Below are 25,706 nucleotides of genomic sequence, written 5' to 3'. Positions count from 1 at the left end.
TCAGCAGCAGAGAGAGGATGTCAAGAAATGGTCCTCTAAGGTTTCTTAAGGGGGTGTCTTAGGGCCTGCTGCCTTGGATGATATTATTCCCAAGCTACCTGCCTGCCAATCTTTGTTAGGTTCTGCACAGACAGCCAGTGCATGATAGGCCTTGGCACAATGTGTATATTTGGCAAGAATGTGAAGCCATACTTGTGTTTGGGTCACTTTGTCCTGGTTTTTTATCTAAGCTTTTTCTTATCAACAAGCACTTTCATTTCAGTAAGCTAATAATAGCCCTGGAAAAATTCGATGTATCAGCATAAAGGCTTCCCATGGCTAAAAATTGAATTTGGAAGCGTATGCTGCACAAGGGTGAGCAATGAGGAATCTGATGTGTTGGCTCAGGCTAAGGTATAGCCTTGCCTTTGCTCAGGGAGGCCAGTGGTGAGGTTTTGCTGTTGTTATTATCTGAATCATCACTTAAGCCCTTTGAGATCCAGTGATTAACTCAGTTCTTTGGGTCCAAACTCTAGTTCTACACCAAGCTATTAAACCCCAGACAAACATGACCTAAAGCACATTATTCCCACTTAGCCCTACAGCTGATCATGCTTTACTGAGTTTCTGCTCTTCTGAGCTTTATGATCTTCCCAGCAATAGCACCTGTTTTTCATCCTCATCAGTCCTTAGCCCCAGTCTCAGCTCCAGCAAGAGTATTAAGAGACTTGAGCAAACTCAGGTCTTCAGAAGTCATGAATACCAGCCTAGAATGAATCACAGCCTTTCAGCCTGGAGGAGCCAGCCAGAAATATTCAGCTCCAGCTTTTCCAAAGACAGACACCAGCTGATGCCATTCCTAAACTTGTATTAGTGTCCATGTGGAACAGCCTGTGCTGTCTTTGAGCCATTAACCCCTAAGGCAGAACGATGCTTCAGGAAGCACAAATGAGCTTTGTTTATGGTATCAAACTTGTCCTTTGAAAATGCCAGTGCAAGGTGCATTTTAGTTTGCCTTTTAGCTATAGCCCAAGCACAGGCTCTGAACAGTGTCCTATCTTCTAGTTTTCTTTATGCAGAAGTACAGCAGGAATTGCACATATGAGTCAATAAATGTTTTTGAATAAAGACTGCTTCTCTCAAAGCCTCATTGTAAAATGGACACCTCAAAAAACAGACATGTAGGTCATGCTGTTGTTGGTATTTTGGCACTGCTTTTGAGAAAGCTGGAGTGCAGTAGTTTACTCAAGGTCATGACTGTTAGGACTGTTCTGTTAGGATAATGCACATTTTCCTGGGCAAATAATCATAGTACTACTTATCTCCAAGCTATGTTTTCACAATAGAGTAGAATCAATGTATCTGATTCCAGTTCACATACATTCATTTTACTTACCAGTGGAAATTGATATGGTCGTTGATAAGTACTTAAATTAATTCCTTCTAGACATTTCATTTAATGCCTTTCAGCCTGATGGAGTTAAATTAGCAGGACTAACTACTTAAGAGTACTGAAAAGAAAGTAAAACATTTTTAGGATTGGACATTTGAGACAGGTTTACACATTAGTATATTAAATCATGCAGTGCAGGTGTTAAAAAGGGCTTAAGTTACTCCTTTGTTAGAAACAAACCTTTGATAAGACAGTGTGTGCATCTCCAGACATGAGTTTCCCTGTGGATGGGAGAACAGCATCGCTATGCACACCAAGCCAGCCACAATTATTTTAAATAGCACTGTGATATCCCCTCTTCTAGAGAAGGTAACATCCTCAAAGTGGTAATGTAAATGTATTATTTTGCTTGGTTTGTTTAAGAGTACTGTTCAGAGCAGCAGAGCTGCTTTCACTCAGCAGGATCATATTGTTGCCTGGAGCCTGGGATCAGCACCCACAGGTCTCCAGTCACACCAGGGAGGTCAGATGTGAAGCACCAGCACTGTATGGCTTTAATTGGCTCTCTTACTGGAAATTGTGGATCTGTTGGCACCCCAGTGCCAACAGTTTTGGGGGAGAAGGCCCACTAAAGCTTTCTAATTGAAAGGCATAAACCCCTATCCCCAGCTGGTTTGACAGAATGGGAAACTCGCATGGGCAGTTCATGATTTACCCACATCACCTCCTGGATCAGAGTCTCAAGGTGTGATTACCCAGTGTGGGAGAACAGGCAACAGGGAATTTCAGTTTTTACTCTGGTGGACGCTGCCTGCAAGTAGCTTATGAGTTATGTGCAAATGAAACACATCTAATAAGAAAATCTGGAATATTTAAGTGTCTTCCCAAATGTTCTTACTTTTTACTGAAAGGTCAGAAAATCTGAATTATTTCTTTAAAGAGAAGATGTATTCCAGTTTTTCCATAAAAGCAGTGTCCCAAAGATTTCTTTGAAAGATGCACAAAGTGTCTCTGATACTGGTTTTTTCCATGAAAATATGCCATTTTTCAGACAGAGAATGCTATGTCACCTTTTTGTCAGCTCTCTCCTTAATTTATATTTCATTAATAATATTTTGCACTTGCATTTGTTTAAACGTGCAAGGCCTAGATATGTGAAGATCTGAAAACAATTACTGAAATCTTCAATTAAAAAAAAATCTCTACTTTTCATTCCCTCCTCCTCTTCCCTCCACACTCTCCACCCCACTACCCCACAATGCAAAGTAGGAAATGCAAGCTTGGAAAACTTGGAAAAAACTTGAATTGAATGTATTTGAGAAATACCTTTTGTCAGAATAAGCAGTGTTCATGTGCTGAAATGTCACCCTTCAAAGTACTTTCCATACAATAAAATATTTCCAGTTAAGCTACTATGAAGTCACTATACTATGTTAGCTATGTTATGAATATGGATGTTTATTTTTCAGGCTTTTCTTCTAGGTATATGGGTTTGTTCTGTGTGGCTTTGTGCATTATAGCCTTAATTCTGCTTACTTCCCATCTCTGAGTCTTATGGAACCTTCTTGTTAATGGCTCAGTGATAGTGGCACCTTCCATTTCCATCTTTCTTGTTATTTAATTAGTCATTTTACTGCTTTACAGATATGTCAACTAGGGAGAAATGTCATTGTGTACATTACATCTGTGTCTTTAGTATTGGGCATTTTTGGTGCCATTCACAAGCCAGGATTTTTTCCTTTTTCTTAGATCTACATCTGGCAGTAGTCTATATGTGCTAACAAAATGTGGCATAATAGAGTTTTTATTCTTAGAGAAGTAAATAAAAATTAGTTCTGAAGTGAAACTGCTGATATTTCAGTTTTCCCCTAAAGGGGAAAAAAAAAGCAAAATCTGTTACATTTTATATTTACAGTCATTTCCAGAATATTTAAATCTCTGGGTAGACTACAGTTTTAGCAGAATTCAGTGAGATATCCTTGACTCAGGATGCAGGTGTAAAGTAAGTGTGAAATTAGGGAGGAAAGTTTGTGAACATGGTGCTGCTTCTGTCTTTCACTTGTTTACTCTTCCTTGTGCCGAGAACCAAAAAAACGAGGGTAGGAAAGGTCAGAGGGAGGAGATGAAGGAAGTGAGTCTCAGGGTTTCTTTAGCTTTCTCTGCTGCTCCAGGAAGAGCTTTTGCAATTTAAAGAGCACACATTCAAACAAAAAGATAGACCACCAGTTGAGCCCTAACAGGTGCTGTCATAGGTATGTGTCGTGGCTGTAAGTGTTCTCATTTTAGGAAATAAGTGAATGCCAAAGGGAAAGTTCCTATATTGGAGCAAAGGCCAACCTGCCTGTGTGCATGAGAAGAGCTGGATGGTGCTGTAAGGCTGGATATGCTGGTGTGGGAGTGCTCGTTTGTACTGGGCAGTGCTGGCAGCTGTGATGGATGGAGAAGAGGGAATAAAGCACTTCCAGAAACATTTTGGTGTTGAAACTTTTTGCCCAATTGCTTAAGACAACATATTTTTAAAAACAACAAACCAAAACCAAACAGAAGATATTTGCATTTGTGTGACTTGAGTTAGCTTAAATGCAATACTGTGCTCTCCTAGGTGTCTATTTCTGCTATCCTATGAAAACAAAATGGCTCTGTATCTGAGCTTTTTGTTGTGCTCCCTCTTTTCTAACTTGTCTGTTGAGAGTCATTCTCCCTAATCTTCTAAAGTGTGATGAATGCACATCAGCATTGCATAGCAGGCTAAAGGAAATTTAGTGATAAAGGGAAAATAATTGTTTTCTGTGTCACTTTTGTCCTGCAGGAATCCTAAATTAAACAAGTATAAAATCTGGCAGAGGTGGAAGGAAGTGGTAGAATGTTGAAGCACTTAGTCTCCTATTCCTTCTTGAGCTTTTTACTCTCTTTCTGTTAAGCACAAGTAAGATTTGTGCTTAACAAATTCTGCTCTCAGATTTGTTGCTTTCTGAGAAGAGTCATGTCTGCATTTGTAGCTAAGGAGCATCAAACTCGGCTTAATCAGAGTGTTTTAGAATAAGTCAAATATTGTTTGGTCTCTGGTGCACAGCACAGCTTTCATTTAAACTACAGGCTGACATCCACAAGAAACTCAGGCCATGCTGCTTCTGCCCAGGCTTCATTCTCTTCCCATGCCCTTGGTGGCTGGCATGAGAGCCACAGGCTGCCCTGAGATCCAAGGGCTTCCTTACTCACCATGCTGTGCCCCAGCCCTGTGCTGGCAAGTAGGTGCAACATCTGCACCCATGAATCACAAGCCTCAGAAAGCAGGGCAGGCAAAGAGGGCTCACTCTTTCCCTCTCTGTCGTCTTACTGTTTCCTTTAAAACTCCACAATCCTCCACAATGGGACAAAATACCTCATTATTTCTCAGCTCTCCTGAGGTTGCATGTTCTAGTGATGCCATTTGCCACCCACATGACAGGAGAGAAGATACAGGCAAGGGACGCAGTGCTTGGATTAGCTATTGCAGCTACTAAAGTGGTAAAGTTGCTTGTGCATGCTTAAGTAATGACAATGCTGAGGGTAGTGGAGAAGAGTCCCCCAGGAACAGAACATGAACATTAATTATAGGGGGGAAAATATATTATTAACATCAGACTGCACACTACAGGAGATCCCAGTGTGACTATTAAAGGAAATTAATTACCACCTCTTTTTACCTTTCAGATCAACTCTTCCTTATAATGAGAATAATTCTTTCATTGTTACCACTAGTATTATCAACTGTAGGAGAATAATTCTTTCCTTGTATTCAATTCACAGCTATTGTGCATCTCTGTGTTTTGAAAATAAATACTTCCAGTGGAGGTATTGCATCCCCTTTAAGGGGAAATTCCCCAGGCTCAGCTCAGGTTGTGTAAAATGGGGCAGTATGCTAAAATACTCATTCCTCTGCACTGATTCTTGTGAAATAGTATTCTCTGTGTAAACTATTTTCCACGTAACCCACCACACTAAAATAGAGCAGTTAAGGAGATACTCTTTTTTAGACTACTGCAGCTTCACAACGCTCATTTCCAGATCCCAGTGTATTTTCCAAATACATCTTGTGTGAACTCACATGAGAAATTTTTTCTGGCAAAGTCAGAATTGAGGTCAAAACTGGACTAAAAGAAAGCTCATTACAACTTTAACATCTGTAATCCACCCTGAGGAGAGAAATGAATGCAGCGAGCAGGCCATGGATGCATTGTTTCCATTGTACTCTTGATTAACTTATAATTCACAAGTGAGGGACTGTGAAGGAGACTACTGACTGATGGAAGGTCACCAATTCCAAGAGGAAATAAATGATATATAGGCATCCTATTCATCACTTTATTTGTGTAACAGCATTTGGGACTCTGTCTCTGTAGAATAAAGCCCATTTAAAATCTTTTAATATTTTTGCAAAGGCAAGGCTGGGGAGCTTGTGTAATCTCGATGACAAAAGAACCGTATGTAGAATCCACATCATCCCAGGCCAGGAGGTGACTTTTTCCTTGAAGAGGGTGCTAATTCCCCAAATTCCTCATGATTGTCCTTGGATAGAGGCCAGTAATTTTCGTGATTTTTTCCATACTGTGTGAAGATCTGCTGCCACCCTATTATTTCTAGTGTAATAATAATTCTAACCTTTGTTGTAAGGTTCACCTTTGCATTACAAGGAGCACTCACTTCTCAGAAAATCCTTTATTACAGCTGTGTCTTTAATTAATGTCAGGTTCCCAAATTCAGATATAATATGAAGATATGGCATCAGTTGATCACTTTCTTTGTAGGAAAGCAAATAACCAAATACTGCAAACATGCATCAAGCTGCTGAAGCAGTATCTCTCTTTACCACATGGAAATGGAAGCAGTGAAACAGGCGCTAGTCTAAGCCTGGAAGCAGCAGGAAGAAGTCAGGATACTCCACTTGTAAAGGCTGTAGAGAGTTTAAGTCAAATAAGACAGAAAACGAGAAAGTGGGTGGTAATACAGACATCAGGGCCAGATGAAGAAAAGCCCTTTGCATATATATCTCTGTTTTTCCTTCTGTTATGTAATATTGTCGCATTAGGGCAGCTAGACATGAATGAAATACTTTATTTTCTCTGCAGTTTATTGCAGAAATAATAAATGCTGTGCTGCACAGACTCAAATTGATGTATGTGATTTTCTGTGTTTTTGGTGGCTAATAGGATTGCTTTGGAGCAGGTCAGTGCACATTCACACTTTCAATTGCTTTGGACAAAAGCAAACTAAGTGTACCATGAAAAATGTCATCACGTAACATGGCATCAAAAAGATGATGTATGTCTTTACTGTGATATTTTTATTATGCCTCAGAGAAAATCCACTTTAATGCACAGCTGCAAAAAACCCCACCGGTCTTAGGGCAAAAAAGACACACACTAACCAGAATGGACTAGCATTTTGTGTCACATAAACTGGCAGAACTGCAAAAATGCATGAGATGGGACATAAGCCACATCTTTCTGAGTGTTTTGGGGAGGATTTTAGTGGTAAATTTGAATTAATGAAGCCTTAATGCTGCATTTTGTTATAATGCCTGTTTGGAAGGACTGAAATGCTAGATAAAGAAACAAGGGAAGGCTATAGCATGTCTGCAGAATATTAGGGTGTGGAGGAATCAAGGCACAATATTAACATAAATTTTTAAACAGCAGAGGTCTTCTTTGTTCAGCCTACTATGCAACAAATATGACACTCAGTATGACCAAAAAAAAATCTTCTGCCAAATTTCATCTCTGTCATATGTAGAGCATGCAGCATGATTGGAGCTGTCCTGAGCGGGCAAATCCTCACCCAAACCACTACTCCAGCTAGCAGGAAACCTCTTCACAAAAGAGGCAGCTGCTGTACTTGGTCATTCTAGCTCCATTTCAGTGACTCAGTGTATAGTGCTAGATCACAATTCCAGGTCAGCTTTACAGAGCTTTAGCTCCACACATTTCAAAGGACTTACTGTTGTTTCTCACTGATGTGAGTAAGAGCAGCGTCTGGCCTCATTTCTCTGTCCCAGCTGACATGCTGGAGGATGCCAGTAGGCAAATGGTGTTTCCCTGAACCACACCTGGATGGGGATGGCTGTGGGAAGAGGCTGTTCTCACCAGGGGTGTGAGAGGCAGGAGGGCAGGTTCATGTACCACAGAGAGGGCCAAAAATCCAGACTGAGCCCAATAGGTTTGATAGTTTAGGAATAAGGAAACAGCAGATACCTTTGAATGAATGTTAAGAGCAACCAGGTCAGAGACTTGGTTTGTGGCATTTAGGTTTTGAGAGACAGAAGAAGCAGCAGCCTGTCTGCTGGCGCATGGTGCAAAGCTTCGGTCTTCATTTGAACATCTCGTTGGATTGACAACCTGTGATCCTTCTTTCAGATGTGTAGTGTTACATTTTCTCCTTCCTGTGGTTTCCACATGACAGCAGCTGCTTCAGTCTGCAGTTTAGTTCTTCAGGAGTAGTCTAGAGGATGAAAAGTGTCTGCATCTGTGAAAGGGGTAGTACAGGAGGTCAGAGAACATCTGTTTCCCAGGGAGCCTTCTTAATGTACTTCACCACTGACCCAAAGATACATTGCAATCCATGATAGTCAGTGCAATTCCTAGCAGCACCTGGATTTTCTTTCAGGGTTTCTTAGCCAGCTTTGCCCAGTCTGTTATTGCTTGTCTGTACAATCGAAACTCATCCTAGCAGCCAACACAAAATAGGTGAAAGCTAGCTATGAATTTAGAAGCTGTGCTAGCTGTTCAGAAATTTATTATCTTTTTTTTCTGGGTAATGGGCGAGTTAGAACCTTTCAATATTTCAGCAAAGGAGCAGCAGAAAATACCCCTGAGGACAAGCTGTCTAAGCTCTGATCCTGTATCTGAAGTCCAGTACCAATGTTTTCTCTCAAGAACAAAGTAATTCATTCAGCTAAAAGAGAGTGAGATTGACTTTGAAAATTAAAATCAATGCTTTAATTCAATACACATACAATTACCAGCTGTCAAATGGCATGTAATGCACTTTTACTGAAAAAAAACAACGGCACAAAAGACGAGAAAGGAGGCTTTGACAAATGTTAGGATTCTCATAATGATGTTTTTTGTGTGGTTTTGAAAGCAAGACTGCAAAGTTAAGCGCTGTAGATGATAGGGCATTATGCAGAGGGCGTAAAAGGACCAATGGTGTTTTTCAGAACACATATCACTGCTCTCTGTAATGCTCTGTTGTCACAAATACATGGTGATTAGCTATTTATCAGCGTGAAAGCACATCATAAAACATTCCACATATCATTGAGTTTCTAATAATCTGTGTCACTGTGAAGATTAATACATTAAGTCAGTCCACAAACTTCATGAAATACATTCCTCTGCCAAGATTTGTGTTGGGTTTGGCAAATGAAGGATGAAACACTGATGAAATGGGAACTACTTTTGTTGACTAGTCTGTGAAATAGCACATTTGTTTTTTTACTCTTTGACACTGTTTTGAGGGGATAAGAAGGGTGCCCCTGGTAGCACTGTCACCTTCTGAAATACCTCACCTGCCTGCTCTGTTACTACAGTCCTCCTTAGACTGTTCTGGGCTGTGACTTACCTTTATTGAACCCCTGCAGACCTTTTTGCCGTGTGAGGGCATGCTAAAGACCAGCACTGCATACCAAGGTCCATATTTTTAATTGTGGGTGTCAAGACATCAGCACTTAAATCTGTATTTACCCATTGGACTAACTACCCTCCCAAGCATCCACATGTCCTTAAACTCCAGATTTATCACTGCCTTTACTGTCACCCGTACTTTCCCAGAGCTCCACTATGTCTAAGGCTACCCTGAAAATCATGCTTTATCTAGAAGACAGCCAGTATAATTACTGTTTCTGAAAACAAACAAAATAAGAAATGAATCAGCCTTAACATTGCAAAAGGGCAATTGTCTCAAATCACAGAAGAACTCTGAAAATCCATCCACATATTAAGATGGCTAAATATAATGCCATCACTAGCTTAAAACCATGTGTTTGAAAATGTTGCCCTGAGCCCACTCAGTACATGCTTTGGAATTGGATGAATGATGAATCTAAAGGAAATACAACTTTCTCAGGTTAGAGTGTGACTGATGACACCCATCTGTAGTTCAGGGGGGAAGGTGGAAGTTAATTTAGATTGATTTATTAATGTTTTTTCAAGTCTCAGTAATATACTTGATAATTAATGGCACAGAAATATGAGTTCAGCTGAAAATCTTCATAAATTAAAAGTATTTAATTTAATGGTAATTTAGAGGATTTTGCAAAGTGCCAGAGCAAGATAACTGCATTTGCAGAGGAAGCAAGATTAAGAGAATTGTCTCCTGGACTGATGCAAGTAATGCATCTTTATAGCCATGTGGGTCAGAATTCAGTAGCAGTATTACAATCCTTCAGATCAACATTTCCATGAAGAGAGAGAAAATATATCAGGAAAAATGTTGTCTCGCATTTCATTCATTGCTCTTTAGCTGCCTAGAAATTTACTGTGTGCTTCACACAGTACGCAGTGAAGTATAGTTTAAGACTTCTCATTATTTCTCAGGAAAATGTCAGTTTGAAAATAGCTTAGAACAAGACAGTGGACTAAGTGAAGCACAGCTGCAACAGCGTTGTAGTTCTTTCCTGTAAAATATTTCCAAGTGATAAAGAGAGAAGAGCAAATCTAAGGAAAGAGAGCCTTTTAATGCATTTCTGTTCCAGCTTCCCCTGAGTAACAATAGCTTAAACCCTTTTGGATACCCAAGCAAGTGGCAGTTGGATGCCTGTTTCTCGTGGCCAACGCTTTGGGCTGTGGTAGCAGCACCCACGTGCTTCCACATATCCCAGAAGCAGGGCCTCTGACTCAGGCACTGGATCCAGTGCACAGGAGGATTGCACTGGAGTGCAAGGAGTGGGGATGGTGTGTGCTTGGGCAGGAGGAAGAAGCCCAGTGCCATGGTCCCCTCAGTGGTTACTCTTGAGAGGAGAGGTCCTGGCCCAGAGTGCCACGGACAGCTGTGGAAGCAGGACAGGGAGAAGCTCTTGCTGTGCTGGACAGAAAGCCCATAACTGGGTTCCCAAAATGTATCAGCTTCCAGAAGCTGGACCAAGATAGCTGTTTTTTTGAAAAAAACAGGGCAGTTAGACATAAATGGAGCAGCACTGGAAAGGGTGGGTGACACAGAAGGATGTCAATGTGCACTGCAAATGTGCTTATTGAAATATCTGTGCAGTTTTCCCATTAATTTAAGTAATATGGAGCATTTAGCTTAGGAAAGGTAGGTTTTACTTTTTTCTGCCCCATGTCCTTTAGAGAGAGGTGGTTTGAAACAGCAGGGTAATAATTTTCAAAGAGGAGAGCAAAAGGGCTGGGGCTGAGATTTGGATGAAGATGTCCCTCTTTTTCTCATGCTCATTTGAAAAAGCCCTACTTTGCTTTGGGGGATTTGAGTGACTCCCTGCAGCAGATTTTAGGACTGGAACATGTTCAATCATGGTCAGAGAGGATAAAGTGTACTTAATTCTCTGCTCTTTAGGTGGTTTACATTGGCACAGGCTGAAAGACTTAGAGTGCTGAAGTTTACACATTCATAGAGTCTTGGTGTTCAGATTTAACATTATGTACTTTTTTCACTTGGAAGTAGAAAACAATAGGAACCAGCAGAAAAGTTTTCTCAGGATCTTGCCTTTTGAATATCTAAAGAAGGGAGGCTGAGGAGGGAAAAAAACCACCCACGGAGAACCTAAGATTTTTCTGTTTAAAAGCAAAAGATCCCCAGACCTGAATACCCCTAAAATACTGTGGTGTAGGATGAAGTATAAATTTTTCTAAGTGAAGTGCTGTGGCATCAAATTTTAGACTACCTTTGGCACAGTTTCTATAAATTGGTATATTTTTGCAGGCATTAAAGTTGCTACAGTTTCAATAACCACCCTGGAGACTGCTTTAAACCTACCCAACAAGGAGGAGCAATAGCATTTTTGGAAATAAACTTCCCAGTCCATTCAGTGACGACAGCATTTTTCCCTAGGGTCCCCAAAACTGCCTTTGGGGTCTCTCTTTTTGTGAGGATTTTTTGTTTTTTTTGGTTTTTTGGTTTTTTGGTTTTTTTTGAAACAGGACATGGGACTTTCCGTTTTTTCCTCATCTCAACTCACAGCCCTTCCATTTACCTCTCCCAGCTGCTCACGAGACTGTGAGCCAGAGGATCCAACCTGACCCCAGTCTCAGCTCCCTGCCAACTGTTTCTCTTTCTTTCCTCTTTCTCCCTCTCCCTGCCTTCCCCCAAACTGAGCTGCCATACACAAGCTTCTTTTGGTGACACTGGGTAAATATGTAAACCAGCAGACCTACAATGAGCTGGATTGATGCTGAACTACGTCTCTACAGCCAGATCAGATAATGTTTCAAGAGCTGCAGTTGTAGTACTGGCTACAAAAAAGATGGGATGTAAAGTACCTTTTTTTCTGCAGCATATTTAGTCCAATTTTTTTAGGTTATCTGCAAAATTTGTGATGCATTAAGGGTTCAAGTCCTATTTTTTCATATGTGGTGCTCCAGTAATGTCTATGGCACTCTACATAAACAAAATGTCATACAGCTTGAGTTGAGATCTAGAATTATGTCAGATTTTACCCCCTCCTAGTTTTTTCCCTGGTAATTATGAAAGATAGGAAACAATGTGCAACAACTGATACCCTTCGGGACATGGACAGGCACTTAGCGTGCCCATATGAATATTTGACACAGATGACAAATAAAATAGCAAGTCAACTTGAGATTCTGACAGCAAGTTTTGTTGCAAGTGAAAAAGGAAAATGCACATTAAGAGTGGAAAGCAGCACCCATCAGAGCCAAAAGATGCTTTCCTCCCAATATCATTTGGCGCAGAACAGAGATTATTTTGCAGTTCTAAGTCATGCAGTACGTAAGTGCAAGGTGAATCAGCACATCAGTATTTCACTGTGGTTTTCTAACTGTCTCTATTCCTTTTCAAAGTTAATATCTGGCAGAGGCATAATTTGATCTTTTGCTGTGGGGCTTTTAATGAACTGCTGCATTTGAGTGAATAAGCTAAAATCTAAATGCACTTTACACTCTATGGACTGTATCCTTCATTTAGCCTGTGTTCAAGAGAACATTAGCCTGAGACTTCTTAAAATCTCTGCTTCATTTTGGTCAATAGGGAGAGTTTAATGTACATTATGAAGTAGGAAGATTTTGGTGTATGAATAAAAAATATTAACAAAAGCAGTTATACTTCTCTCTTGTTCCCGCATTTCATCAGTTTAAAGCTTTTTTTATGCTAATCAGTGCGGGATCACTGGAATGCTCTATGAATAAAAGACAGAGTTTTTCAAGTTGTTTCCTTGTGTAGGATCCTTAAGAGGATATCTGAATTCTGGAGCCAGATCAGTTTTAATTTATTCTAAATAATCAGATTCCAAACTGACTATATATTGATATTAATTATTTCAGGCTCTGCACTTAAATTGAACACACAGCTTAAGCTGTAAACTTGTGTTCTTCAGAATCCCCCTTTTCAAGTCACAGATATATAAATGAATGTTGGGATGAGGTTTATTCCCAGAGGACCAAAAGAGAACAATTCTAGCTGCCTTGCAAGTTCCCCATGCAGCACTGCCACACACATCATGTAACACAGCCGTGTTGCACCACAAAAATAGAACATCTATCAATTACGGTTGAAGAGGCAAAACCTCCCTCTAAAATTCAAGACAAAATCCCCTGAGAATGTTGAAGCCAATAGCAGAAAAAGGGACACAAGGTGCAGAAGAACTGACAAATTAGAGAATTTCCCATGTGGGAAGGCAATATCAGCCCTTAAAGCTGGCCTTCCACTGGGGAACGATTATGAAGAGATTTTTCCTGTTTCTGTACTGGCTCTGGGGTTGTTTCTCCACATCTTATTTTTTATCATGCTGACCCATAAGAGTTACCACTAACTAAAAATAAAATCCAGGAAGTGCTGTATGTTTGGTACTGTAAAGGTTTGAATTTTCATCTCATAATGTTTTGTTTTTCAAATCACTGTATTCCCAGTAGCACAACAAAAATCATTTGCTTTAATGCAATTGCTAATAATGATGATATCAACACAAACCTCTGTTTGTTCATATGTTGAGCTCATTGAATAAAGAAGCTTATCATTTATCTGTGTAGAAGCTTTTAATTAGTTTTCTGAATTTACTCCAGAGATTAATGGGCAGATGATATTCAATATATGCATTATTGTTTTAATTTCGTTATTGAGATATCTGAATTTGTATGCTCTTGCCTCTTTGATCCTTTACTTTTTTTCTCTCTCTTAGGTAATTGTAAAATATTTGTCTGCAAACAGATTCATAAAAAAACTCCACTAGGCTATTGCACCTGGGTGGTGGTAGGTGGGTCATAACAGAACAGAGCAGCAAATTCCACTCTGTCAGGGATTATAAACTTTACTCAGAAAATACTGTGTCACTGAAAAGAGTCACTTGGTGGAACTTTTCAGGATTTACAGTAAATTGAGGAGGTACCTTTTCCTGCTCACACACAGCACTAATAGTTTGTGTATTCAGGCATTTCTTTTTTAATTGAGATTTCTTTTGACCTTTTCCCCCAGCTGCCACCTTTTCCCCTGGTCATCAGTTCCTGTTGGCCACTGCAGCATGGCTCCTGCTATCCCTCAGTATCCTGCTTATCCATGGGACTCTTGCAGTATGGCAGAGTTGTCCTGTGTACCTTCCTGCTGCCTCCACCTGACAGGTTTCTCTTTCATCCAGTGGGTCACATCCTCTGCTTACGTGGGAGGTGCACGTGCTCTTGTTGAAGTCCCCATGAGGACCCAGAGCAGATGAAGCTCAAGCCTTGGGCTGTTCAGGGAAAAACCTTTGTCTGTTCTTTCAGTGGAGCAGGCTGTCACTGACTCCTGAAGGCAGCCAATATTCACAGCCTACTGCCATCCTGGCTTAGGGACTGTGCCCTTTTGTTGCCAAGAGAGAATATTGAGCCCAAGCTGCTGAATCCATCTTTGCTTTTCTTAATTTATTGTGTCTTGGGAGAAGGTGCACCTTCAAAGTGCAGATAAAAGGGAATAGAAATCCTCAGTAAACAGTGCATCATTTTTCTTAAAAATAGTGCCCTGTGTAAATGTAAAGTTCAACATTATGGTTTTGTTGGCCCAGTAGGAGAGGGATTAAAAATGCTCGTTAATGGGATTTAAAAGCAGGAGTTCAGTTATATTAGCTACAAAAATATAATTATCATAATTAAGATTGCAAAGCACTAACGAAGTTCTTTAATAATTATCCTTTTCCCTTAGAGATTCATTTTTTAAAACCTGATTTGAATTTTACATCACACTGGAGAAACTTTATCTTTGTAGAAATGGGAGCCACTGGTATCATGAAGGGTCTGAGAAGAGCAGTATTTGCACGTAGCTGGAGTATGGCTCAGTCTGAGACAGGAGGGACTCAAGGGCATCACTGTTCAAGATGGCACAAAATACAGGTGCAGCCTTGGTCTGATACTGTGGCTGAACTCTTGGCAGGTTTATGGACTCAGACAGAAGACTGGGAGTCTGCAACTAGATAACACTCCTCCCCAAAGTGTCATGCAATCAGGCAGGTTGAGTGTCTCTATTCTTGCTGGCCTTAGGCTTGGTGATGCCCAGGCAAACCCTGAAGCCTCCTGCCTTGCTCTGATCAGAATTCAAACTCCATAGGTTGTGTTACCTGCAAGGGAGATAGCAAGCAGTACAGAGCAATAATCTGTATGGTCACAGGCTTGCAGGGTCCCTTCTGAAAAGAAAGAGACAGCAAGTTCTCAAAATTAAATGACAACAAATTGTCCATTTAAAAATATCTCCCCCAAACAGCTTTTCATGATTCATCTCCCCAGATGATTAAATATTTAGTTCTGCTGACAGGGATATGATAGTTACTATAGAGCAGAAAATTTAGTGCAGTGTGTGAGTTATAAGCAGATGTGTTATCAAGCTGTTAACACTAAAGCAATGGGATTATTGGTGTTGATATCTGTATTTATTTCTGTAATATTGTATAGGGATTTTTTTCCTGTCACCAGCAGATCTAGGCCACAGCTTTGGCTCTTGCATGGGGCAGGGAAGTTGTCTTTCAGGGTCTCTGCAGGGACAGCAGTCCCATTGTCCCCTCATGCCTCCCACCTCCAGCCCCATCTATGGCAGAGCAGCTGAGCACCCATGGGTGTCACCATGCTGCCATGCCCATGAGGATGGGCGCCCAAGGAGAGCACTCACTGCCTGGCTCAAGTCCCACTCCAGTTCTTGCTGGTTTGAAGAAGCAAACAAATACCACATGGGCAGGGAGAGGGCAAGGACACTGAGAGAGGACAGTCCTTCACCCTAGGTCCTGTTTAATAAGAGGGAGATGCCACATCAGGATAGGTGCCTAAAACTCAAAGGAAATTTGGCTTCGTGTTTAGTTTCTGCTTTCCTGATGAAATCTCCACAGAAAGATGTAGTCTGTTATTTCAGCATCTTATGTATGGAGGGAATGATCACAGCTGGTGGAAATTGTGACAATTAATTGAATAACAGTGTCAAAAAATCAGAATTTATTTCTAGAACAAAGTTTTGTTAGCAAAATTACTTCTAGACCCAGAGCCTTTTAAAAGAAGAGTAATTTGGTTATTTGAGAGCTATCTGTGAACACTTAACAAACAAAAAAGCAGGGGGAGTAACACTTAACAATCAAAGTGGGGGGAGTGAGACCAAACTATGTCAGCTCCTGGACATCTTGCTTTTCGTTCGAGTGCCACCATACCTTGTTTAATCATATGGAAAGGGTTAAAATGATCTTGTCAAAACTGTTGCTGCCAGAAAACAAAGAGAATGACTGATAACAGTCCCATTGAAAAAGACTCATTTTCTGCTTCGTTGGTGTTTCCCAGGTAGTTCATGTCAAGCAAAATAAAAATCCTTGCATTTTTGACAAATAAATCTTTATAGTATTGTCCTTGCATATTTTGCCTGTATCAGCTGAGCATTTGACCATCAGAGGATCATAGGTCAAATGTTATATTACTCTACTTATTTAAATATTTGCAGAAGAACATAAACAGATTCTTACAACTACAAATACTTTATAACTGAGACCCTTTTCAAGAAAAGGTTTCCGAGCTAATAATTGCAAAATAATCTGTGCAGTTCTACCTCCACATTTTGACCTGGATTTTGCAGAGATACACATACATGAGGGCCTTCTTATAGCAGTATAGAGTTAAGCACATTTTAAAGTCTTTGTACATTCGGGACTTCTGATATTACGAGGATTAAAGTTTTATAAATACCTAAAACAGATTAAGAACATGAGAAGTAGAGAGAGAAGAAAAACAGGTTTTACATTCAAGGGCCATTCTCCTGTTTGGCCTTTTTTCTTCCCCCCTTTTTTTTTGTTTTTCTTTTTTGTTTTGTTTGGGGTTTTTTTGGGGGGGGGGGTTGGGGTTTTTTTGTTGTTGGTTTTGTTTTTTGTTTCTTTGTTTGTCTGGGTATTTTGTAATTCTATCATAAAGTTTTAAATATTTTTTTTAATTAACTTCTAGAAGTGGCATGAGAAACACCTGACATAGAAACGTACAATGTCAAGATGTGTATCTGTTTATAAAGCAGGAGCAATATCAATGTAGGAGAGACAGTGCATAAGCTATTTCTAGTACAGAAACCAAAAGCACAATACAATATATTTCAAGAACATATATTTAATAGAGGAACTCATTCAAGGGGACTGATTTGCTTAGCATATGTAGCCAGCTCAGTAGATCCAGAATGACTGGACAGTTGAGGTTGAAACCTCAGGAGGTTTCCAGTCCAGCCTCCTGCTCAAAGCAGGGCCAGCTCTGAGGTCAGACCAGGCTGCTCAGGGTTTTGCCCAGTCAGGCCTGCAGGGATGGGGATGGCACAGCCTCTCCAGGCAGTCTGCTCTGTTGTCTGGCTGTCCTAATGGAGAAAAGTGCCTTCTCTCTTTAAACTTATACCTGTTAGTTTTTACTCTCCCACTCTGCACTACCATGAGGAGCCCAGCACTGGTTCTTCACTGACTCCTTGTAGGCAATGAGAAGACTCTTAGCTGTCCCCAAACCCATCTCTTGTCCAGACTAAGTCAGTCTGGCTATCCCAGCCTCTTCACATAAGTCAAGGGCTCCAGGCACCACCACGGGGGATACTACTGACCTTTCTTCTATCCTAAAATCTATGTTTTCTGTCCTAGAAAGCCCCAGACTGGTCACATTATCCTAAATGTGGCATAACAGGTGCTGAGTGAAGGGACATAAACCCTTCCCTTCATCAGGCTGCATTCCTGTCCATGCAGCCCAGGGTCCTGTTGGCCATCCTTGTCACCAAGGCAAGCTACTGGTTCATGTACAGCATGCTGCCTGCTGCCTTCCAGAACTCCTAGGGCCTTTCCTGCAGAGCTGCTCTCTGATCAGTCCATCCCCAGACTGTATCACAGTTCAAGGCTCTTCATTCCTTAGTGCAGGACTTGGCAGTTGGCACCACTGAATTTCATAAGGTTTCTTGTCTGTCCTTTTCCTTCAGCCTCCCCCATGACAACAGCCCTGCCTTTGAGCATGAAGCCAGCATAAATGACATCTACTGCTCTCCCTCCATCCACAGATCCTGTCATTTCATCATAACAGGCAGTTGAGTTATTCTTGGTAAATCCACACTGGCTGGTTTTGATCATCTTCTTCTCCATCTGCCCAGCCCTGTGCTCCAACAGGACTCGCTCCATGATTGCCAAGGACTGAAGTGAGGCTGATTGGCCTGTTGCACCTTTCTTGAAGGTCAACGGTTGCCTGTTTCCAAACATCAGGGACCTCCCGCACCTCTACAAGCTCTCAAAAAAAGAGATCAGCCTAGTAAAGGACACCAAGTCTCCCAGCACCCAATGAGGCAAGTGGTCAGTCCCTATCAACTTGTATGGTCAACTTCCCCCAGACTTCCTCAAGTTCCCTGAGCTGATCCTCACCTGTTGCTGGTGCTTCTGCTCTTCCCTGCCCCTGCCTCCAGCACGGAGGCTGGGAGACCTTGCTGCTGAAAACTGCCTTAAAGCAGGCATTAGCCTCGCCTGTTTTGCTGTAACTGATTCACCTCCTCACGTACCTCCAGTACTGCAGCAGTCCTGCACTTTCCTTGTTCAGCCTTTTGCTACTGATGTAGCAGCAGAAGCTCTTCTTGTTGCCCTTGTCATGCCCTGCAGACCTCACTTGAAATGAGCTTTGCTTCTTGTTACCATCTCTACATACCCAATGAAGTCAATGTAGAAAGACAATACCTCCACCAGGTGATTTACCATCCCTTGCCACTTTGGCTTATGTGTAGGCTTTGATGAGTATTTGGCTGTACACAAACTAGTAATAACTAAGCATTTAGCTGCCCTGTGCCTCAGTTTCCTTGTTGAAATGCACTAACTCCAGTGCATCAGCCGGGCTTTGCCAAATCCCTGATGCTAGAATTGTCAGGTGTCACCATGCAGGGATGTAGAGTCTGAGCCACCTCATGCACCCCATGACAAGCCCAGGTGCTTCATCTCCTGGCTCATAGAGAAGGCGAGAGGGCTGCCAGTAGACCACTGCAGTCACATCCTCCTCCGTTCATCACACGCAGCAATGTTACCGAACTGACCTACTTTCCCCATCCGCCCACGGAAGGCTAATCCTGTTTAGCATTGCTGGAAGGGGACGGGCACGCGGAGAAGTGCTCTGAGTTATACAGATGGCAGTCTTTGCTGATTAATGTTAGTTTAATTTGTTTGCCTTTCTGTTTCCAGCCGTGCGAGGGGAGAGCAGAGCAGCGGTTGAACATGGGGATTCACAGCCTGTGCACTCAAGTCTGAATGGCTGTAGTCATTCAGTAGTAACAACAGCAGTGAGGAAGATAATGAGCATGTATGTACTGATCTTCATCAGAGATCCAAACACTGCACAAAACTTTACATGTTGCTCACAAGCCAGAGATAAAAGATGCCTCTCGCCCTGGCACGCTCCAGCCCAGCATTGCTGACGTCAGCCGTCTCACCCTGGCTTAAACCGATGTGAATCACACTGCATCTACAGAGGGATCGCAGGCTGCACACCCTAAAATGCAGCTGCACCAGGCAGAGGGGGAAAGGGGTCTAGCACATGGCAATAGGTGCAAGGTTTCTGACATGTGGAAAATAAAACCCCTTCCCACCAAACAGAATAAAACCAGAATATGCTCTGAGCCTTTATTTCTGTTCGTCATAATCTCTTACTACTCAGCTCTATTATCTATAACTATCTTCCTATCATCCCCAGTTCATAAGAGGGGAGCATTAATTTCTGTCAAATTCTATTCTTTTTACTGTCCACATATGGATTGGTTTTAATGTCTGTTTGCTTTAAGCCTGTCACCATCTAAAGATTCGTTTTACACATATGTATGAAACATGAAACAGCCCTTGAGGTTCATGAAGTTCAGTATTTCCTCAAAAAGTTTTCTTTTCTTTTTTTGAAGGGTCTAAATATCTCTTGTGTAAACAAAATGTAGTAACCTACTGAATGCAGGAAGACCTTGCTATACACTGTTAGGAAAAAACTCTAAAGCTGGACACTTAACAATGCTTCTGGATTTTTTTCTTTACTCCTGAAAACAGTAATTCCCATAACAATCTCAGCATAACCTGACCCATGGTAACTCCAGACTGCCATTCTCCCACTAAAAAGCCACGTATCTTTCTCAAATAACCATGTATATCATCAGGAAAGTGAATTTTTACTATCTTAAGGTTTCTAAAGGCTAGTCAGTTTACATTTTGATAAATCAATTTTTATTGCTATGGTTAGGAATGTGTCATACTTAATTATGGACTCCAGCATGTTCTTGTAACAATTCATAAGTTTATATCTGAAAAAAAGAGAATAGAGTGGTACAGTTCAGTTTGATATGTCTGTGATCTGTTGAGTAGAAATCCTTCTGCTGTGTGTTCACACTGTACCTTTCCTGGTGGGATATCTGAGTGCTTCATCTATGTTACAGAAGCTTGAAACAAGATGCCTAAAATGGTCAGATGGTCACTTCTTGTTTCTCACTCTGTGACCTTTCCTGCTGCTTCCCGTTTGCTGATTTTTCTCTTTGCTTTCCAGCAGGGCTTGGAAGGGGAATACTTCACTTGTTAGTGTGATTCATTTCAGAGCTCTGCTTAGGTGAGGGGAAGTAGGTGGAGTTCCTAGCCACAGTGGTGCTCCCCAGGGTGGGCAAATCCCATCTAACTCACACTGTGAACACCCATGGGATGATGCCATTGACCAACCACAGTGCCCATCAGACCTAGTTCATCATCCCTGGGCAGGGGATCTGGCAGCAATGCCAGCACAGTGACCAAGCTACACTGTCCCCTGTGCTAGTGGGTGCCTAGAAACTGAGGCTGAGCAATGTGTCTGGAAGGCATGGAAGCATGCCTACCCTGTTGTTCTGTTTCTTCCTCCTTCACAAGACAGCAGTTGTTGGAAAGGGTCTTCACAGAGGTCAGAGGATAGTTCAAGGTCTTTCATCCCAGCATCCCAGTTTTCCATGCAAGCCTTTTCCATCCCTTGTCTTTGAGAGGATTGTTCTTCAAGTGCAATACCATCATCTTTAATTAGGATTGGTTGTATTGTACCTGCATCCCAAGTGGTCTGAGGGTGAGGTCTGAGGTGTAAGGCTCAGGTATGCCTGCATGTGGTGGGAGCATCCCTCTCCCCAGGGCTGACCATACCTGTATAGGAAAAGTGGTGGAATACCGAGGCAAACCTGTGGGGTGATGGAGGCAAACACCCCACCTTGCTAGAGAGGGAAGAGGAGGAAAAGTCCAGTCTTTTCCTTGAGCTGCCAGACATAAGGGCCAGGGAAGCACAAATACTGTGATTTCTCACAAATGTTCCCCAGGCACATCTCAGGACCTCTGAAAGAAATTTACATTTCTGATTTAATTCAGCTGAGTTTAATGAATATGATTAAAAATTCTTGATAAATATCAGTCAGATTTGTAAAAACTATTAGCTGGACTTGCAGAAACTTGGTGGGAAATCAACAACTGATTACCTGCATTCGAGTGTCTACAGCATATCCTTATGAGCAGTAGGGCAGGAAGGAGTGAAACCAACCTCACCAGCCCAGAAAAGCAGTAGCTTAGCTCAATAAAAAACATGTTTCTAGCACAGGATAAGGTGATCAGTGCCAGATGATTTTTTATAGTTCAAGCTCTGTGTCCAGTGGGAATAGACTGTATCAAAATAAACATGTGCAACCTTTCTTCCAGAGAGTCCCTGGAGCGAGCTGGCACTCCGCCTGAATTACTTTTTTCCCAGGCAACTATTCATTGTATGAATGAATGTAGGGGGGATGTTTGTGCTATAATTCTCCATCTGATAACTAAGCCAGGGGTACATGGTTAACAGCTTTAGCCAGTCTTTTGTTTCCAAAATGCCATTCTTCCCCACTTGTGGATATACGTCTTTCTGTGTGTTTGTATGAGTTCCTCCCTGATGGGAGTACGTGAGCTTTCTCCTCCTCGTTCCAAGTAGTTCCCATCTTTTTGAGTGATAGTCTTCACTCCTTGATGATAATGATGATACTAATGAAGCTCCAAATGTAACTGTCACTGCTAAATACTCTGCCAGCAGGAGTTACATCATGTGGTGTTCTTACCTATAGGTTTCCAAATTCCCTTTCTTATTGTGAAAGGATTCTTCACAGTTTGAGAAGTACTTGTGCCACTTGTTTTTTTATGTCACTTCTTTGCAGGGGAACTGTGGCACAGAGCCTTGGTATTTACTGCCTGCCTCCATCATTGCAATGAGTCAGAATTTTCTCCTAAATCAAGAGACAGTAGGTTTCCAGTTTGCAGTTTGGGACCTTCACAGCTGAGGGATTGGGAGAATAAAATAAAGCAAGCAGGTCGCACTAAGCACATACCTAAACTCCTTGACATGGGTTTCTCCATCAAGGTGTAAGGCAGCATCTGTGGGGCTCTGGAGGGGAATGGTAATACTAGTTTGCAGCAGTTGTATACTCTGATGTGTCTATTTTGTTGAAAACAGTTTTAATTTCATGTGGTACATATGTACTAGCAAACCCTGTTAGCAATGCTTATGATGCTCTAGAGATTTTGCCATGTGAGCAAACAGAAGCAAAATGACAACTAGATATTGTCTCATGCTAACAACAGCACAGCAGGTCCAGAATTTCATGTCAGTAACTGAGAAACCTTGTTTACTGGAAGCTGGCCATGAATTTCTTTACAGATCTAGCCAAATCCTTGGCAGAAGAGACCAGTTCGATCTGTTGCTCTCTCTCAAGAGTAGAGGCTTCCGGGCAGTGCAATTTCTTCTTGATGGTTTATGGGGTACAGCTGTAGGAAGCCCCTTTCATTAGGTGCATTGTGCTTCTCCAAAAGAGACACGGCTGAGCAGCACCAACACTGACTGTCTCATCTGCCTCCATCCTTCCTCACAGCCACTCAGCACACTTGTATTCCTGTTTTCTATTCGGAATCTCTTACAGCCAGAGGAAGACCTGTAGAGATTCATGGAGAGTGACTTCTGCTGCTGATACTGCTCCATTTTCATTGTCATACCCTAGACTCAACAAGTGTGCATGCAACAGAACATTTTGTGCTGTGCTGTGCTGTGCTGTGCTGTGCTGTGAGGGTGGTGAGACACTGGAACAGGTTGCCCAGGGAGGTTGTGGATGTCCCAACCCTGGTAGTGTTTAAGGCCAGGTTGGATAAGGCCTTGAGCAACCTGGTCTAGTGCAAGGTGTCCATTGGGACTAGATGATCTTCATGGTCCCTTCATACCCCTTAACATCCTGCTGATTGTGAGCAAAGATTTAGCCAAGAAACACTGCAAAATCCTGAATGCTAATCCTGCCATTTAAACTATGCCCTCTGTATTCTTGAATAGCATAGGTTGCAGTAAGTGAGCAAATAACAACAAAACACACTGAATATTGTCACTGCATTTTAGCCTGAATTATTTGAAAACACAGTCATTGGGATAACAGTTTCATTATGGGACTAAGAAAATTAACACCTAAAATATATGTAAAACACTGGTTAATAGAATTTTGCTGGCCTTATACATTTTCCTAGTCCAAAATATGGATTATGATATGGCTGACTTGCAAGTCAAAAGTCATGGCTGACTGTGGCTGTTTTGCAAGTCAAAACAAATACCTGAAAAATTCTAAAAACTATTTGGTATTATTTGTTATGTTTTTCTGTGTAAGGGAATTCAGCAATTTAAATTCATCAGTTATGACTGAAAAAACTTGTCCCTTGGCCTTCATATTTCCTGCTTATCCTTCATCAAAGAGCTGAGTGCCATTAAGTAGTAGCTTTACCCTCCAATCAGTGACCAGTGGATCTAATTCCTCATAACTCATTTGATAAAAGGTTATGGGGAAGTTTTGTGTTCTTAGCTAACTGTTGAGTAATGACCAGGTAGAATGTTGCTGTAAGAGAACTAATAACAGAAGCACTGGTTTTACTATTGTTGAGTTTTCAGTTTGGTTTTTTCATAAAATGTTCTTTAAACAGGCAAATTTATGTGTGACTCATATGTGGAAAATAACATGGGCTTAAATAAAGCCTAGCAATTACCTTCCTTCCTCCTCCCTTCCAATTTTATTCATGTCTTGCATGTTGAGGACTCATTAAATGAGAAACATTGATTGCTGAAAAAGGGTGTTATCATTGCCTATCACTACACCTCTGCTTTGAAAATGAGGCTTTGACAATATCCAGTGGCGTTGTGCTGCTGCTTCAGAAAATATTTGCGTGGGATGCAGCAGCACATGGATTTTGTACCCTAAAGGGGTGCCAGATGCCATGAGAGGTGCAGTAGTGCAGGGCTGAAGTGGTTACAGATAAAGCATCACTGTCTCATAAGGTCAAAGGAGGGTGGGCAGTGAGCTAGTGACAACTACTTCTGAAGCCCTCAGCCTTCAGCTGGGCTGCTTTTGTATTTTTCCCTTTGCCTTGCCTACACAAATTTACTTAATTTACCCAATTTACCCTTTTCTCCTTATAGCTCACACTGCTGGAGCAATTGTTCTACAAAGCTGAGGTCACAACATTTTGGTAAAGATTAGCAAAAAGAGTGATAGGGATGGGACAGTCCCCATGCTTGGTGACAGCATGGCTGGGCAGGTGGTCTGACTGGGCTGCAAGAGGGTTTTTTAGTATGGCTTAGACAGTAGGATTTATAAGGACACTTTGAATTTGAGGTGTAATTTAGTAGAGTTATTACCATCTCATTTGGCTTTGGGTCAAGATCCACAGAGGAGGATGAAGAGCTTCCCAGTAGGAAGAGCAGAGGGGTCAAAGGCATCAGTGATGCTGGCTCTTGCACTGAAGATGGTTTTGGTGGAAACATGGGGGGCAATGAAAATGCTTTTCAACTTGAGCACACCCCAGGCTCATCCAGCCTACAAGTTTGCAGAGAGTAACTGCCACACAAAAAAATCCCCAAGAAGTGTCCCGTGGCTGTTTTTGTACTGTGCTGAGGCACCACGTGGTGCCTGGGAGCCTTGATCCCTGCCTAGGAGACCCTTAGGCTAGCATAATGCTCAGGAATAACATTACCCACAATGGATATTTCCTAAAATCAAAAAATGTGGCATAGAGCACTGCTGACATATTTATCTGACCTGGATATCATCACAGTGTTATTAAACTGAAATAGAGTGACTGTGAGATTAACCTGCAAAAAGAGCTAAAAAAATGACAATTCATACTGATTCTTGCATTCCTTCAACAGAAAAAACTGCTTAGACAATCTAATGGATGAAGATGAGAAAGACAGGGCAAAGAGGTGAGTATCTTTTCTTTTATAACTCTCTGTGATGAGCTTGATGCTGCTTGTTGTTGCAGAAGCTGTTTTATCCATAATCAATTAATCAAAGAGCAAGAGAGTAAAATACAGTCAGGCACAACTTGAAAAACTGCCATCTCACAGACTCCTACACCTGGCTGCACTGTAAGAAGAAAATAACCTAGCAGTGTTTCCTGTGGAAAATGTTAAAAAAGCCAAGGCATTGATCATTTTCTTCACATGACTGCAGAACATCAGAACTGAAGCACCAACAACATTCTTCTGCCACTGTAATACATCATCTGAGCTTCCAGAGTGAACAAAAATGTCGTGGTTTTCTTTTTTCTTTAAATACATTTTGCAAAAGAAAAAGAACAGGAAAAGTGGGGTTTCTTCCCTATTGAATGGTCATTTATTCATTTATTCATCAATGCCTATCTCACAGCAATGAAAACACCCAGAAG

General features: G+C 41.5%; 1 protein-coding gene across 2 annotated transcripts in view; it reads left to right on the top strand.

Moving 5' to 3' along the window:
- NPAS2 (neuronal PAS domain protein 2) overlaps positions 1-25,706 on the top strand; it is a 105,328-nt gene that overhangs the window by 26,348 nt on the left and 53,274 nt on the right. For both annotated transcript variants that reach the window (XM_036385923.2, XM_036385930.2), the window contains exon 2: positions 25,189-25,242. In XM_036385923.2, coding sequence (XP_036241816.2) covers positions 25,189-25,242 — 54 coding nt within the window. The remainder of the gene's footprint in view (positions 1-25,188; positions 25,243-25,706) is intronic.

Source organism: Molothrus ater, chromosome 2 (genome assembly GCF_012460135.2).
Source record: "Molothrus ater isolate BHLD 08-10-18 breed brown headed cowbird chromosome 2, BPBGC_Mater_1.1, whole genome shotgun sequence".
Classification (NCBI taxonomy): domain Eukaryota; kingdom Metazoa; phylum Chordata; class Aves; order Passeriformes; family Icteridae; genus Molothrus; species Molothrus ater.
Note: the sequence above shows the minus strand (reverse complement) of the source record. Positions and strands in the feature narration are given on the sequence as shown.